The sequence below is a fragment of the Saccopteryx bilineata genome, chromosome 2, assembly GCF_036850765.1.
Source record: "Saccopteryx bilineata isolate mSacBil1 chromosome 2, mSacBil1_pri_phased_curated, whole genome shotgun sequence".
NCBI lineage: Eukaryota > Metazoa > Chordata > Mammalia > Chiroptera > Emballonuridae > Saccopteryx > Saccopteryx bilineata.
In genome coordinates this window covers 230,731,019-230,746,656 of record NC_089491.1, presented here as the reverse complement: position 1 = coordinate 230,746,656, position 15,638 = coordinate 230,731,019, and the positions used below count along the sequence as shown (strand labels likewise).

The following is a 15,638-nucleotide window of genomic DNA, read 5'->3' as shown; positions in this document are numbered from 1 at the left end:
GGAAAAGTTATGCTGTACATCAAAACTCACGACCATCACAAGGCTGCCACACAGTCACCAAAACTGCGCACTAACATCAAATGCAGGTCATCAGACAAGAAAGGATACTTAGATGAACCTAACTCATTAGGACACTGGTCAATAGCTACAGTTGTTTTATCCGGAATTATCAAAATCAAACTGAGCACCCCTGAGAGCACACACAGCCCATCCACACTCCTGCGGAGCAATGAAGAGACAGCAGCTGTGTTATTGCAGGGTCCTCCTAGCCTCCCACTGGCAAGGCCTGGCCCAGACTTCACCCTCGTCAGTGACTATGGAGAAGGCAGCACCAGAAATCATAAGGTGATTTTAAGCCAAGGATGAGTTAGCTTGAAAGAAACTTAAATGACAGGATCCGAACGGACAGAGGAAACAGCATGGCTGCCTTCACAAGTTACTTCTAACCCACACGTGCTCATCGGCCATCTGCACAAGGGCATCCTGGAGCAATATGGTATCTCCAAAAGCATGGAGCACGTGATCCTAGTGAAGTTCTAAAGGACAGGTTCGGTGATATAACTAACCAGGACTAACCACTGGCTCAAAGTGGGGCAGCCAACTACCTCCTCAACTCTCCAGCATTCCGTTCCCAAGTATAAAAAGACGAAAGTCTCAGTTTGGTGCCAGAATATCTTTAACACGAATCTCAGTGACAAATCTTTTAACAGAGAATAGTCCTCAGGTTGAGAACCAGCCAGGCAATAGTTCTCTCAGCTACAATGTAATAACATTCATTCTTACTGCAGTTATCTTCAGTTACTTTCTAGTTATAGCAAATGATACATGTATGGCGGTAATATAAAAATTCTGAGTCAATAAATAAAATTTTTAAGTACATAAGCACAACTGGTATAACAGATATGATCAGAATGGTGAAAATATCATCAAAATGAAAAATAACATCAAAATGAAAGCAGAGAATAAAGAACACTTTGCAAGAAACCAGGAGAGATACAAGCACCATGCTGGCTCTTACAGAAGTCGTACCCTGGCCTCAGCTCAGTTCTGCCCTCCCCAGGCCTTACTCTCATTTAAAGTGAATCTCAAAAAAAAAAAAAGTGAATCTCATTCTCCTTGAGTAATTTTTCATTGAACTGTACTTTATTTGAATACGACAGTCTAGCATTACTAAAAATAAAAAACCAGTATTTTTAACATATACTTAAAATATGTAACATTGGTCTAAAGCACCCTTTGGCTTTGAGATTTCAAGATACAAATATATTCTTTTTCTATTTTTTTTATTCTTTTCAACACCAAGCCCAACGACCCAAAAAGAGAATGTCACAGGGTGCCTTTATATACTTAGAAACTCTTCCACCTCAATTATCTAAAGCAGACCACCATCATTGAAGAACTGATAAATCACAGTAACTAATTTCATACTGATTACCATGGAAAAAGTCTTATCCCAAGTAATCTTACTGGTAATAATCTTTTTAAAGAGTTTTATTTGAAAGATAAACATTTTCTGTAACATACACGTTGACATAGATATTGCCTTACTCACCAACCATTTTCATTTTCACGTTTGGATAGTATCTGTTCCTTATCCACAGAAACATTACTGGAAACACCTAGAAATAAAACACAATAATTTATTAATGTGGTTCATCATAATACATGTGCAGACATTTAGAGAACTTCTAATTCAACTTTTATTTTAGAACTCAAAGAGGGTCAGAACAAGTAAGAGCCCAAAGTGTATGTCTCTCTCTCTCTCTCTTTCTCTCTCTCTCTCACACACACACACACACATGCCCGCAAGGGTAGTCTACAAGTAAAAATGCTGGAACTTGTGAAAAAAGAGGCAGAATAAGTTTCCTTCCTTCCCCAGAAAAACCACTAATATTAATGAAATGAATAAAGTTAGAGGGGAAAATTCAATCGACAGTATCACTTGGAACAACGAACACCTCCACCCAAAGACTACTGAGGACACCTGCCAGAGACAATAAAATTAGGATCAAAATCAAGGAGATGCTAAAAGCCCACACACTCATCTCCTAATCTCATATTTCTCTAAAAGTAACTGAGTACCCTCAGGAGGCCAGGCAAAAACCTTTGAGAGCATGATGGGACAGGGGTCACAGATGAACCCCAGAAGAAGCACCCCTAGAGGATCCAGGACCAGGCCACACTGAAGCAGGGATGGGGGTGAGAGGAGATGCAGGAGGAACACTGACCTCGATGAAACAGCCAAAATAGACTCTTGGTTTGACCTCCTCCTACAGTCTACATTCCTCCTCCATTCACTCAGTTGTTCAAACCAGAAACCAGGGTGTCATCCTGGATTCCCATCCTTACCCTGTGCCCCCACATCCACAACACCAACAAGTCCTGTCGATTGTCCCCTCACCGCTCTCCCTCCAACCCCCAAGCCTCCCCCTCTGCTTGCCTGGACTGCACAGGCTCCTGACTGACCACCCACTTCCATGCTCAGTCTTCCCTTCTATGCTTCCTTCAAGTTAAAATCTGGGTTATATCATGCCCCCACTTAAACACCTCACTCACTGGAACAGACTCTGATTCCGTACAACAGCCTACAAGGAGCTGATTTTTGGGCCCCTTCCTTCCTCCTTAAGTACTATCTTTATTCTACAGCCACACCGGCCTCACAGCCTGTGTACTAGCTGTCCCATGCCTGCAAAAAGCGCAGAGCACAACCCCAGGCCTGTCCACACAGCCAAGCTGCCATCATGCACAAAGACAGCAGAAAGACATACTCAAGCACTCAAACCTGAAGTTTTCTTGAGCATGGGGAGATGACTGATGATAATTAATCAAACAACTCAGGAATGAGGGAACTATCAATAATCCTTCCTTTGTTAGTAAGAGTCCTGGACTTGAGAAAAGAGTTCATATACACATTACACTAAAGCTACATGACCATGCTGTGGCTACAGAATAGTATGTAAATAGTATGAATCTTGACAAAGTAAAAATAATTCAGCTAACTCAAACTGGGGAAGAAGACAATGAAAATTAATACAAGAGTTCATTTATTTTCTTTCATTGAGGGTGTCTGAAATCAATTTGTAAACATACCCATTCTACAGAGAAGAAAACTAAGGCAGAGACACTAAGGAACTTGCCCAAGGAGACACAGCCAGTTAGAGGCAAGACAAGATTCAAACCCAAGCTGTCGAGAGGACTTCACCGGGCTGTATGGCCCATCAGCAAGGGACCAGCATCTGCTAAAATCATGAAGTATGTCTACATACACTAACATTCAGAATATATGTGTGGGGAAAAAAAAGGAAGCTTAACATACAAATAATATAATCTCAAGTATGTTTTTAAGATTTTTTAAAAAATATTTTTTAATTTATTCATTTTAGAGAGGAAAGAGAGAGGAGGGGGGAGGAGCAGGAAGCATCAACTCCCACATGTGCCTTGACCAGGCAAGCCCAGGGATTTGAACCGGCGACCTCTGTGTTTCCAGGTCGACACTCTATCCAATGCGCCACCACAGGTCAGACTGTTTTTAAGATTTTACATGTTTAGGCCCTGGCCGGTTAGCTCAGTGGTAGAGCGTCGGCCTGGTGTGCAGAAGTTCCGGGTTCGATTCCCGGTCAGGGCACACAGGAGAAGCACCCATCTGCTTCTCCACCCCTCCCCCTCTCCTTCCTCTCTGTCTCTCTCTTCCCCTCCCGCAGCCAAGGCTCCATTAGAGCAAAGATGGCCCGGGCACTGGGGATGGCTCCTTGGCCTCTGCCCCAGGCGCTAGAGTGGTTCTGGTCGCGGCAGAGCGACACCCCGGAGGGGCAAAGCATCGCCCCCTGGTGGGCGTGCTGGGTGGATCCCAGTCGGGCGCATGCGGGAGTCTGACTGTCTCTCCCCATTTCTAGCTTCAGAAAAATACCAAAAAAAAAGAAAAAGATTTTACATGTTTAAACACGCTGATACTGGCATGGAGCCTACAGGAGAAGTACCTATAAAAGAGAGCAGAGCATGTTATCTCTGGGGCTACGACAGGGTCAGGGTCAGGGGCATCACTCCTTCACTATCACATCCTTCTGCACTATTTGATTTCAGAATGTACAAGGGTTAATCCCAGTAAATTACTATGGGAAATGTAAGTCCTTATGCTTAAATTCAACAACTAAAAGGGATTCGGCAATTACTGTTAATTAATAAACAGATGCATCCTTATGGGAAATAGCAGGTATCAAAAAGTTTCCGGTAACAGTGGACACTGGTGGCCTCCTTTTCCCCCAAGATTTTACCCTGGGGAAGGCAACCAAAACCATTCCATGAATATCAATAATCTGTTGGGGAATTTCTGCCATCAGAATATTTATAGAATTAAACAGAACATAAACTTCGATTTGAAACCTGCAAGCCCCTCTCACCAAATAGCCATTTTTATTCCAGTTCGTAAAGGAGACGTGAACCACTCCCCTAAATAAGTACTATAAAACAACAAAACAGAGAGCAGTGGGAAAGCACACAGGTCACTGGTGAGGCCAGGATAAAAGCTAGAACTCCTGCCTTCCTAACTCTTCTCTAAGATCCTCCTTCCTCTCCAATTCTTGTGGGATAATTGGTGCTTTCCTTGCAAGTCCCCTTTTCAAAAAAAATGTTGGTAGCATTGTGTTGTCAACTCTATGGTCCCAGCACTTGAGGCCGAAAAGGCGTCCGCTGACACAGCTGATAAAACGTGAGGTATCCAGATGGCTGAAAAGCTTAACCTCCTACCTAAACCACGGGCAACGTCACTTACCAATGAGCAGCCCGCTTACTTCTGTGTGGCACCCAGAGCGGCGACACCCCAAAGGCTCACACTTTAGCAGGTCATTCTGTAGTGATTAATGCTCACAATCACGCTTATTCAACCGCTCCTGGTGACGGAAGAGGGACCACGGAAGGGAACCTGCCACTCTGAGCCCAGGGCGCAGGGATGACCACCGCCTTTCTCTTCTCCTGGGACAAGTGCCCCTCTTAGCTTTCTGCAGCTAAAACCCGGGGCAGCCCCCTAGCAGGGAGCGCACCTCCCCAAGCGCCCCTTCCCTCCATCCAGGCGCCGCACACCTGCGGGAGGGAGGCCCGAGCCCCGACCACCACTCACAGCGCAGCAGGATGCAGTCGCTGTCGTCCATACCAGTGACCCAGCTCAGTGAGTCGCCCAGCGGGCGCCGGCAGCGGGAGCACAGGAACACCAGCGGCCGATCCTCTTCCTGAGTGGACGCCGCGGACCCCTCGCTGCGCGTCCGCTCCGCCTCTGCCACCGCCCCGCTTAGAGAGCTCCACGTGCTCGTCCACCCGCGCAGCAGCTGGTGGCGGCTCGAGCTCCTCGGGAGACACTGGCTCAGCAGCGAGGGGCCTCTCACCGTATCCCTGTCCCTGCACGAACAGCTGGCAGAGGTGCATCTTCGGCAACTATCATCCATCCAAACACCCGCCATGACCTTCGAATCGCGCGGCCGCGGAGCACTACGGGAGACAAGAGCCTGCCTCTGCGCATGCGTAGGACGGGCAAGGCGAGCCGGCTGGCGCCAAGTAGGTTCCGCGACGTTAGGGGCGGGACCTGGCGGAGGAGGGACGGGAGGCAACCGGCTAGTGCGCATGCTCGCAGTAGGCCGGAGCCAGGCCGGGTGGTCACTGCGCATGTGTGGGGTTTTCCGTGGTTTCGACAGCTGGCTGTGTATGGGGACTGTTCCACCTCTCGGTGTGTACCGGCTTACACCGGAGGGAGGAAAGTTGCGCGCCCAAACTAAGTCACCAGCCCCTCACCGAGACTGTCACAGTGGTTTCAAAGCGAGCACACCGCCCCACGCGGCACCGGGAGGGAGAACAGGGTACACATGCTTTCTGCGGCTCGTCCGGCCTCGGTGGCCAAGTCACCTGCGCCCTGGTGAAAGCGGACGGCTAGGCCGATAGCCCCAGAGTCGGGCGGGGGAGTCGGTGTTCCCAGGACTTTGCCTTTGTAAGCACCCCGGGCGATGCCAGCACGGATTCCTTGCGCTGCTGTGGTCAGCTCTGCCTGCCTGACCTCCAGGTGCAAAAAGCGGAGTGGCCCCGGGCTTGCGGACCTCGGTGCCCCGGACCTACGCTGGGAGGACCCGGGAGGGCCGATCACGCGGCGGGCCCTGCAAGGGCGGAGCCGGGGATGCACGTGGGTGCATCACCCCTCCTGTGTGACCGGGACACTCTCCCTCAGCTGTCCCAGAAAGCCAGCCTCCGATTTGAAAACACCACCAATCAGGGCGGGAAGGGATGATGGGGACGGACCAGCTGCATAGCAGATCTCCTGGCAGCGTATCTGGAAAGAAAGGGGCCTCCGAGGGCCAGGGTCTGCTCCTACGACCTTGGGGTGTGTCCTAAGTCACTGACCAGTTTGCTTGGTCAGATAAACGACATGGCCTCTGGCAGCAGCCTTGAGTTGCGCGACTTTTCCGCCAGTCAGGAACCGTGCGGGAAACTGGAAACGCTATCTGAACCGCCCGCCCTCCCGCACTTGGTTTCTTCATAGGTTTAAAGGGGTCACGGCGGCACTGGGGTTGATAGAAAATTAAGTGGTACACATATAATATGCATGAAACTACTTTATCTCTATTTGCCCGTGTCAATTGCCTTCCCTCCTGATCTCCCCAGATTGCTGTGGTCCAGCACGATGTCTTTGATTCAAGGTTCCTAGAACCTACATACGTCTTTCTGTAAGCCGATAGTGATCTTAGAATTCAAGGGATGATCTCTTTGCCTCAACATTGGGTTCCCCCTGGCAACACTGAAATTTTGTGGTTGGATATCCCAGTAAAGGAAAAATGTTTGCAATGGGATGCCTGGTCACTTTCTCACCAAGGCACTTTTGCCTTAGTGGGCCCATTCCTCTATAAGTAATAACAATAATATTATTATTATTATTATTGACAATTGCATTGCTATAAATACTAATGAGGAGCCACTGAACCATTTCACCCGCAGGTGCTGTAAAGTACCAAAAGGCTACAGAATTAATATTAATATTTTAGGCTTGGAGAACATTTTATTAATTTGGATTAAGGTGTGCAGAGAAATTGTGAGAATAGTCTCTGTACTGTGTGATTGGCATAACCAGGATGGCCTTTGGCATTGTATTGTAAATGCAAGGGGAGGAAACATGGATTCCCAGACATTCCACCACACCTGTGGGGAAAGGGGTGAATGGCTAGCCAGGTGCAGGAAGAGAAAAGCCAAAATAAACCTTTTCTTATAGCAATGAGCCATTTGTGGGCATTTGTCCCCACTGAAACTACCTCTCCTATGTAAATGCGTGTGTGATACTGGACAGAGAGATAGCAGATAAACACTAGATAATATAGGAATGCCTTTAATATGTAAAGAGATATCTTTCTACCATTGTGTTGGCTTTAAATTTTATTTTCTCCAAAATGATGTATGGTTTGCAAATTGAATGTGGTCCTATCATGTTAAAGGACATATGACTATAACCAATAGCGGTAAGGGGCTCCTAATTGCAATTTTTGCTTCTGTACTTCCCACTTACAAAACTATAAAAACTAGGTAGAACAAAGGGCTGGCGCGCTCTCCGTCAGATTTCTGTTGGAGTTCCCGCCCCTTGGCCAAGCTAGACAATAAAGCTTTGATGTGTAAACGACGGACCTTGCTCCTGTCTTCCATATTTCGGGTCCCTCCGAATTTGGATTAACAACTAACATATAAATATTGTATATTAGAACATTTCCTTTGACCTACAAGTTTGTGTGGGGGTTTTTTCTTCTGATTTGAAAAGAAATGGAAACATTTTCATGAGGACCTAAGCACATATCCTGGGCCCTAGGCATTGTGCCTAATGGAGAAAAAATCAGCCTCAACACCAAAGGACCCTTTTTATAGTCCCAATTATTATGAATACAAAATATTAATATACCCACAAAGTCCTACCTTCTGTGGACATAAAATGAGATGCTTGAGCAAGATGACCTTGGACTGGGTGGTTATAGCTATTCCTGAACCACCACTCACACCCTTCTTCTTAGTTACACAACCAGGAGGTTTGGATTAGGTCAAGTCCACCCCCACCACCTCCACTACGGTTACCACCAATTCTTGGTATGGATCCCCAGAGGTTTACAATCAGGACAACCATCTCTCCTCCATTGATTGGGGATGACATTTACCTCAGTCTTTTTTTTTTTATTTTTTTTTATTTATTCATTTTAGAGAGACAGGGGGGAGGAGCTGGAAGCATCAACTCCCATATGTGCCTTGACCAGGCAAACCCAGGGTTTCGAACCGGCGACCTCAGCATTTCTAGGTCGACGCTTTATCCACTGCGCCACCACAGGTCAGGCTTTTTACCTCAGTCTTAAGCCAATAAGCAAGCACATTGCACTCCTATCCCTGGCTGTATGGATTAGGTCCGATTCTTCACTTATGTTGTCAAATGTCCAATCAGAGTAAATCTCAAGTCTCTTGTTCAGTGGTTCTTTGTTCCTGGGACATGAGCAGGGAAACACATGGCCAGGTTGCTTTGTGCAGAATGGACAGAACTGAGAGAACAAGGGGAGACAGAGAACTGAGCGCCAACCTTAGGACCTTCTCAGCCAACAGATTCTCTAAGTTGTGCAAGCCAGCTGTGTTTTCACCAACAATGAACAGGGTGTGTTAACAGTATTACATTACAACCTGTCAATGGTGAGACTTTTGACTGAGACTCCACAATGAGATGAAAATTATGTACTACCACCATGTGTGAGAGATAGATTGCCTCAGAGTGGATATTAGAGGATTCCCTACTGCCCTGAACTATCTCCCGCATTTTGGGAACATTAAAGACTGGAGAAAATAGTGACAGAGATGACTTCATAGAAGGCTTGGAGACAGGCTGGGTTGGGTTTCTGCCCCTCATCTCAGTCTGGCTGAGCAGGCTTTGAGGAACCAACTGCAGAGCCTGTGGGCTCCCAGGTGTCTGAGGACACAGTGGTCAGCAGGAGAGTTGGGCTGTCAAGTTGTTTTGGTGGCACAACAAAGGTGAGCCAGGTGAAGATTCCTGGTGGGTAGGTCACCTCAAATCATAAGTTCTGCTCAAGAAGATAACTTGGAACGATGAGGCTTCTCTGGCTGTGAGCATCCAGCTATGGAAGGGGCCCAGGAGATTCAGGGCTGAGGGCAGCAGCCAGCCCAAGGGGAGACCTTCCTGGTTGTGGGTATAAAGCCGGTGGGGGCGGGGGTGTGCAGGGAGTTCCCAAGGAGCCTGGAGAGAGTTGGTTCTAACCATGCCAGAGGATGCAAAACCAACTTGTGATAGAACCAAGTCAAATAAAAACTGACCCCACTGCCCCAATTTTAGCCTAGGAAAGGAAATAGGGAGCAGGGGAAGTAAGAGAGAGCAGAGCCAGCCACACATCCTGCCCCTCTAGAGTCAGGGTCCACCTGCACGCCCTCCCTCAGGGAGAGGGACAGCCCTTATCCTGCAGCGAGGATTGCAGTGTTGATTAGTCTCCTGGACTGGGTACTGTTATTCTGTCATTGAGATTCTGTTTGCAATGGATGTGGCTGCAGAACTGTCTATTCCCTAAGAGAGTGCACTCCAACTCTGATAACATGGTGGGGGGACTTCTTTACAAAGCATCAAATAACAAAGGCATAGATGGCATATAGGGGTGAACCCCTTGGGATAGCACAGGAACCCAAGGTAAGAGCATTGGGGCTAACACTATGCTCTGCTTGACCTAAAGAGACGCAGGGAGGGAGAGGTTACTGGAACCTGGAAGGAAGGGGTTGTGAAGGGCAGACCACCCTTAGAAGATCATTGGGTCTGTCAAGGACACAGCCATCTGAGGCGACCTCACAGGGAGGGACACAGGCGGTTAAATTCCCAACCTGTTCTCTTCCTTCCCTTCCTGCCGACTAAGCCATTGTCCAAATCCAACAGGAATCCACAGGGCATGGAGCATACTGATGGGATCCACACACATCGCATCGGGGTGGAGAGTAGATCTGGAGGGCAAACAGAAGGGCTCGCACACACACCCTTGTCTTCAGCCAGACCACCACAGGTTGAAAGGCACAGCAGGAAACAAAATCCAAAGAAGAGTTCCATTTTGATCCTGTCCTTCAGTCCTTCTTGCTCAACATACACATCACTCGGACCACCTGACTCAACCCGCATTTCTGGCTGAGCTTCGAAAGCCTTGGTGTAAGTAACAAACCAATGCTAGTCTGATTTAACATCAGCAGTGAGAGGAAGGGGGAAGAGGGACGGAGGAAGGGAAGGAGGGTGGGTGAGAAAGAGAGTACAGTGAGAGAAGGAACAGGAAAAAGGAGAAAAAATGAAGGAGGATTTCGTGGGATTTATGGCTCTTTAGACATGTTGCTCTGGTAGTTGGAGAATAGTGAATTCAAAGGCTCTGGTTACTTGGACTAGATGTTAATTGCACGCACTTCCTCCCACTTATGCATATGGAAGACAATGATTATAGGTCGCTGGAAGTCGGTCCTCTGTTCCCTCTGGTGTTTAGAGAACTGTCTGCAGCTACAATTGAGGACCCTTTGGTCTTCCTGGTAGAGAGATGCCCAGGATCCAATTGGCATGGCAGCTGCCTCCCCACCAGCTGAGCCCCAGGACCTCTGCCACAACAGGGGCCCTCCTCAGGGGATGAAGTGTGCTGTGGGAAGAGTGTGGGTGGGCATTTAACGCTGTGTTCCAGGGCTAAACAATAACTACAGAAATACGCTTCACCTTTTAAAAAATCCTCAGAGGCAGGATGTTCTTTAAATAGTCCTGTTTCCCACCTGACCTGTGGTGGTGCAGTGGATAAAGTGTCAACCTGGAAACACTGAGGTTGCCGGTTCAAAAACCTGGGCTTGCCTGGTCAAGGCACATATGGGAGTTGATGCTTCCTGCTCCCCGCCCCCACCCCCGTCTCTCTCTCTCCTCTCTAAAATGAATAAATAAAATCTGTAAAAAAAAATTGTTTTAAAAAAAAAATAGTCCTGTTTCCCTCTCCTAGTTATGTGTGGAAAATCACGACTTTCCGGTCTTTAACAGAGATATTTAATTCTCCTGCAGGTTAAAAAAGAATGAGAAGGACGTGATTTTTCAGAAAAAAATCATAATACATTTAAGCCGGGAAAGAGTCATAAAGATGCTTAATCCACACGTTTCACTCTGCAAATAGAAAAGCTGAAATCCGGTGTGGCTCAGGCATCATGGTCTAGTTAGCAGCAGAGATGAGTGGACATCTGGACTGTTATATGTCCAGCATCATTCCCCTCTTCTTGGGAAAAAGGCTCCCCTTCTTCCCCAACTTCAACGGTGCACATGGTGGGGCTTCCCACCTGGAAGGTCTTAGCCCACTCCCCTCCCGCTCCTAGAGGTGGGCTATGCTGAGCTCCAGCCAGTCTCAGCCACCACCTTCCTGTCACATCTCTAGGTTCTAGGAGCAGGTATCAGAACTAGGGCCAGTCCAAGTCCATCCCTGGACCTTTTTATGCCAAAGCTTGGATCAGGTGGTGTCGTCTGCTAACCCTTTCCTCTGGAATCATGATCCCAGCACTGCCATCAGCCCTGTCCCCAGCCTGGTGGGACAGCCTGGCATGACCCCGAGCCTCAGGGAAAAGCAGGACGTGAGGTGGAGACAGAGTAACAGCAGCATCATTTTCTACCACTCTCCATCCTGTTCTGGGAGCACCCCCCACAGCATGCTCCCATAAACCCAGGTAGAATCGGGTTCCTGGTGCTGACCAGCAAGAGTCCTGGCCAATACACAGATTCAGTCTGGAACTGTGGTCGCCAGATCCTATGTATAGCAGTCACTGTTAAGCCAAATTCGGAGGGACCCAAAACATGAAAGACAGGAACAATGTCCGTCGTTTAAACATCAGAGCTTTATTATCTAGCTTGGCCAAGCAGCGGCAGCTCCGACAGAAATCTGAGGGAGAGCGCGCCGGCCCTTTGTTCTACCTAGTTTTTATAGTTTTGAAAGTGGGAAGTACAGAAGCAAAAATTGTATTTAGGAGCCCTTTACCACTATTGGTTATAGTCATATGTCCTTTAACATGATAGGACCATGTTCAATTTGCAAGCCATACATCCTTTTGGAGAAAACAAATCAACACAATGGTAGAAAGATATCTCTTTACATATTAAAAGGCCTTCCTATATTTTCTAGTGTTCATCCGCCATCTCTCTGTCCAGAGTCAGACGTATTAACCACATGCATTTACATAGGAGAGGTAGTTTCCGTGGGGACAAATGCCTGCAAATGGCTCATAGTTATAAGAAAAGGTTTATTTTGGCTTTTCCCTTCCTGCACCTGGCTAGCCATTCACTCCTTTCCCCACAGGTGTGGTGGAATGTCAGGGAATCCATGTTTTCCTTCCCTTTTCATTTACAATACAATGGCAAGAGCCATCCTGGTTATGCCAATCACACAGTACAGAGACTATTCTCACAATTTCTCTGCACACCTTAACCCAAATTAATAAAATGTTCTCCAAGCCTCCTAAAATATTAATATTAATTCTGTAGCCTTTTGGTACTTTACAGCACCTGCGGGTGAAATGGCTCAGTGGCTCCCCAGTCACACCACTGCATCAGGCTGTTGAAATATAACTCCATATGTTTCATAATGCTAATATAGTTCTCAAAATACACACTTTCAAGGAGGCTCACTCTGGAGATTACAGTCTCGTGGAAGGGAGAACACATATGCAGTGTGAATTCTTCCGTCACCCCTCACTTTCTATCCAGGCATTCCTGTTCCCCCACCCCAAGTTCTTTCCCTTTTCCTGAATACAAGCAGAGGAAAGTCTCTATGAGGAAATGATTGATTTAATGCCTATACCAAACAGCTAGAAATCTCCCTTTTAACTGAGAGGATTTTCTCTAACCCCAACACAGACTGATCCTAAAGTGGGGGGCAGGCTGTGACTTCCAAATCTGGAACAATACTAGTGAGGCCTTAGGTATTGAAAACACAGAATACGTGTCTTTGGAGAGATCTCAGAAAATGCTGCAACCACAGCAGAAGGACTGGGAAGTACAGCTGGCATATCAGGATGACGCTCTAACCAACAGAGCTACCTGACCAGGGCAGAAATATTTACTTTTTAAGATAAAAAACGTCATGAGTTCACACTGATACTTCAATTCTAAATTACAAAATTAGAGTTTTTACTTAACTTTATCTTTGTTAACTGTATTTCTTTTCTCTAACTTAAAATCCTATTACCAATGACACTGACATAATTACTTAATGTGCAGTATACACAGTCTCAAAATATCAGTATCAGGCCCTGGCCGGTTGGCTCAGCGGTAGAGCGTCGGCCTAGCATGCGGAGGACCCAGGTTCGATTCCCGGCCAGGGCACATGGGAGAAGCGCCCATTTGCTTCTCCACCCCTCCGCCGCGCCTTCCTCTCTGTCTCTCTCTTCCCCTCCCGCAGCCAAGGCTCCATTGGAGCAAAGATGGCCCGGGCGCTGGGGATGGCTCTGTGGCCTCTGCCCCAGGCGCTAGAGTGGCTCTGGTCGCAACATGGCGACGCCCAGGATGGGCAGAGCATCGCCCCCTGGTGGGCAGAGCGTCGCCCCTGGTGGGCGTGCCGGGTGGATCCCGGTCGGTCGGGCGCATGCGGGAGTCTGTCTGACTGTCTCTCCCTGTTTCCAGCTTCAGAAAAATGCAAAAAAAAAAAAAAAAAAAAAAAAATCAGTATCAAAAAGAACAACTTGACTACTGAAAACAATGTAAGATCTTTTGTGAGGGACCAGTTGTTTTATCATGTTCCCCCCCCCCCAGGGTATACCATACAAGACATATAGAGTAAGATTCTTGTTTTAATGTCACTTGCAATAGTTCTCTGTGGAGTTATGACCCCCCACTCAATATGTTACCTATTTCAATATTTAAAGATTTTTTTAAAAATTTTATTTTGTTTTATAATTATGTAAAATATTTATATGGTTTCAAAGTCAAATAATACAATAAAGTTTACTAGATCTCTAGATTCTATTCATATCCTGTCTTCCTGTTAAGTTCATCCAAGTCAACACTTTTTTAAAAGTTTTGGATGATTTTTCGAATTTTATAAATGTAATTGAATAGGCTCTGGCCAGGTAGTTCAGTTGGTTAGAGCCTTGTCCTGATACCCGAAGGGTGCAGGTTTGATCCCAGGTCAGGGCACATACAAGAATCAGCCAATGAGTGCATAAATAAGTGGAACAACAAATCAGTCTCTCTCTCGCTCTCCAATCAATCAATAAATGTTTTTTTTAAATCTAAGTGAATACAAATGTATATTCAGGCTTTTCCTCTCCTCCTTTTCAGATGGACATCAGCAAACTACATACCTTTTTAAACCATTCAGCAGTGTATCCTGGACATCTCTCCACAGCATGCAGAGACCATGTTTCTTTGTAACAGATGCACAATGCTGTTGTTGTGAGGCTACACTACCACTTATTTATTCATCTGGGTCCCAGGTGGTAGGTGTTTGGCCGCTTTCAGCCTCTGATGTTGCAAACAGTGCTGTGATGCCCTGTGTTTATGCTTTTATCATATTTTTGGAATTGATTCCTGAAAGAGAGAATTCTGCGCCAAAGGATACATATCTATGGAATTGTGTTAGATACTGCCAAATTCCTTTCCAAAGAGGTTACAGTATCATGCATACCTATCAGCCATATAGACAACTACCTGTTTACCTAGACAGCAGCCTGGACAATAGATTATGCTGTCAAACGTCTGAATTTCCTCAACCTGGTAGGTGAGCTACTGGTTTTCTGCACAGTTTAGCAGTGAGTGTGCTCGAGAACCTTTTCATATATTCCCTATCAGCTTTTCTCTTACTGTGACCTCACGGCTCACATTTCTTGTTGCAGCACATGTTTGAGTAAAAAAGGAGTTGTTAAAGACACGTTTTCAAAGTTCCATAGGTCTGGAAAGGTCAGCCATACAGGGATCATGACTTGAATGTATGGGATGCTAGTTTGAAGATAGTGCACCCTTTGCATGTTGAACTCTCCAGTGTCATGAATTGCTGATGAGAAGAAGTCTGATGCCATTCTGATTCTGCACCTTTCTTTTCTCTTTGAAACGTGAGGATTTTTCTCTGCGGGTTAGAGTTCTGCTACTTTTTGTGCCGAGCCTTGGTGTGAAGTTATAGCACACCTGGTGCTGAGCGATGGGTGCATCCTTGTCACCTGAAGAGTCGCGACTTTTAGTTCTGGGAAATTATATCGGATTATTTACTCAACTATTTCTTCCCCTCCATCATTTTGTCTTTCCTGTCTATTTGAACGCTTATTAGTCAGATGTTCAACTTCTTAGACTGATTGTTTAAGCCTCTTATACCCCCCACACACACGTTTTATACTTTAGTTATTTTCTGTGAATTTTCTCCAGCTGCTTGCAGGTTAGCTCCCCAGTCAGGGCACGTAAAAGACTCAACCAATGAAGACATAGATAAGTGGAGCAACAAATTGATGTTTCTCTCTCTCTCTCTAAAAATTAATCAATACAATAAATAAATAAATATTCCTTAGCTCTGTACATTGAATAGGCCTAAACATTGTAACCAACACAGCAGCAATAAGCACCCTTTGTGCCCAGATGACAATTAGCTAGACACCATTTGCTACAAAAAGAAACC

The 15,638-nt window shown here is 46.4% G+C and overlaps 1 protein-coding gene across 4 annotated transcripts in view; it reads right to left on the bottom strand.

Annotated features, from left to right (window-relative positions):
• The window catches only part of MIS18A (MIS18 kinetochore protein A), an 86,810-nt gene extending 79,948 nt beyond the window's left edge, over positions 1-6,862 (bottom strand). For all 4 annotated transcript variants that reach the window (XR_010729242.1, XM_066259540.1, XM_066259538.1 and 1 more), the window contains exons 1-2: positions 5,114-6,862; positions 1,553-1,619 (exon numbers count right to left, since the gene is read on the bottom strand). Coding sequence is in view for 3 of the 4 variants with exons in the window: in XM_066259540.1 (XP_066115637.1) it covers positions 1,553-1,619; positions 5,114-5,654 (608 nt within the window). In the remaining variant the exon portion in view is untranslated. The remainder of the gene's footprint in view (positions 1-1,552; positions 1,620-5,113) is intronic.
• Between the last annotated feature and the right edge of the window lie 8,776 nt (positions 6,863-15,638).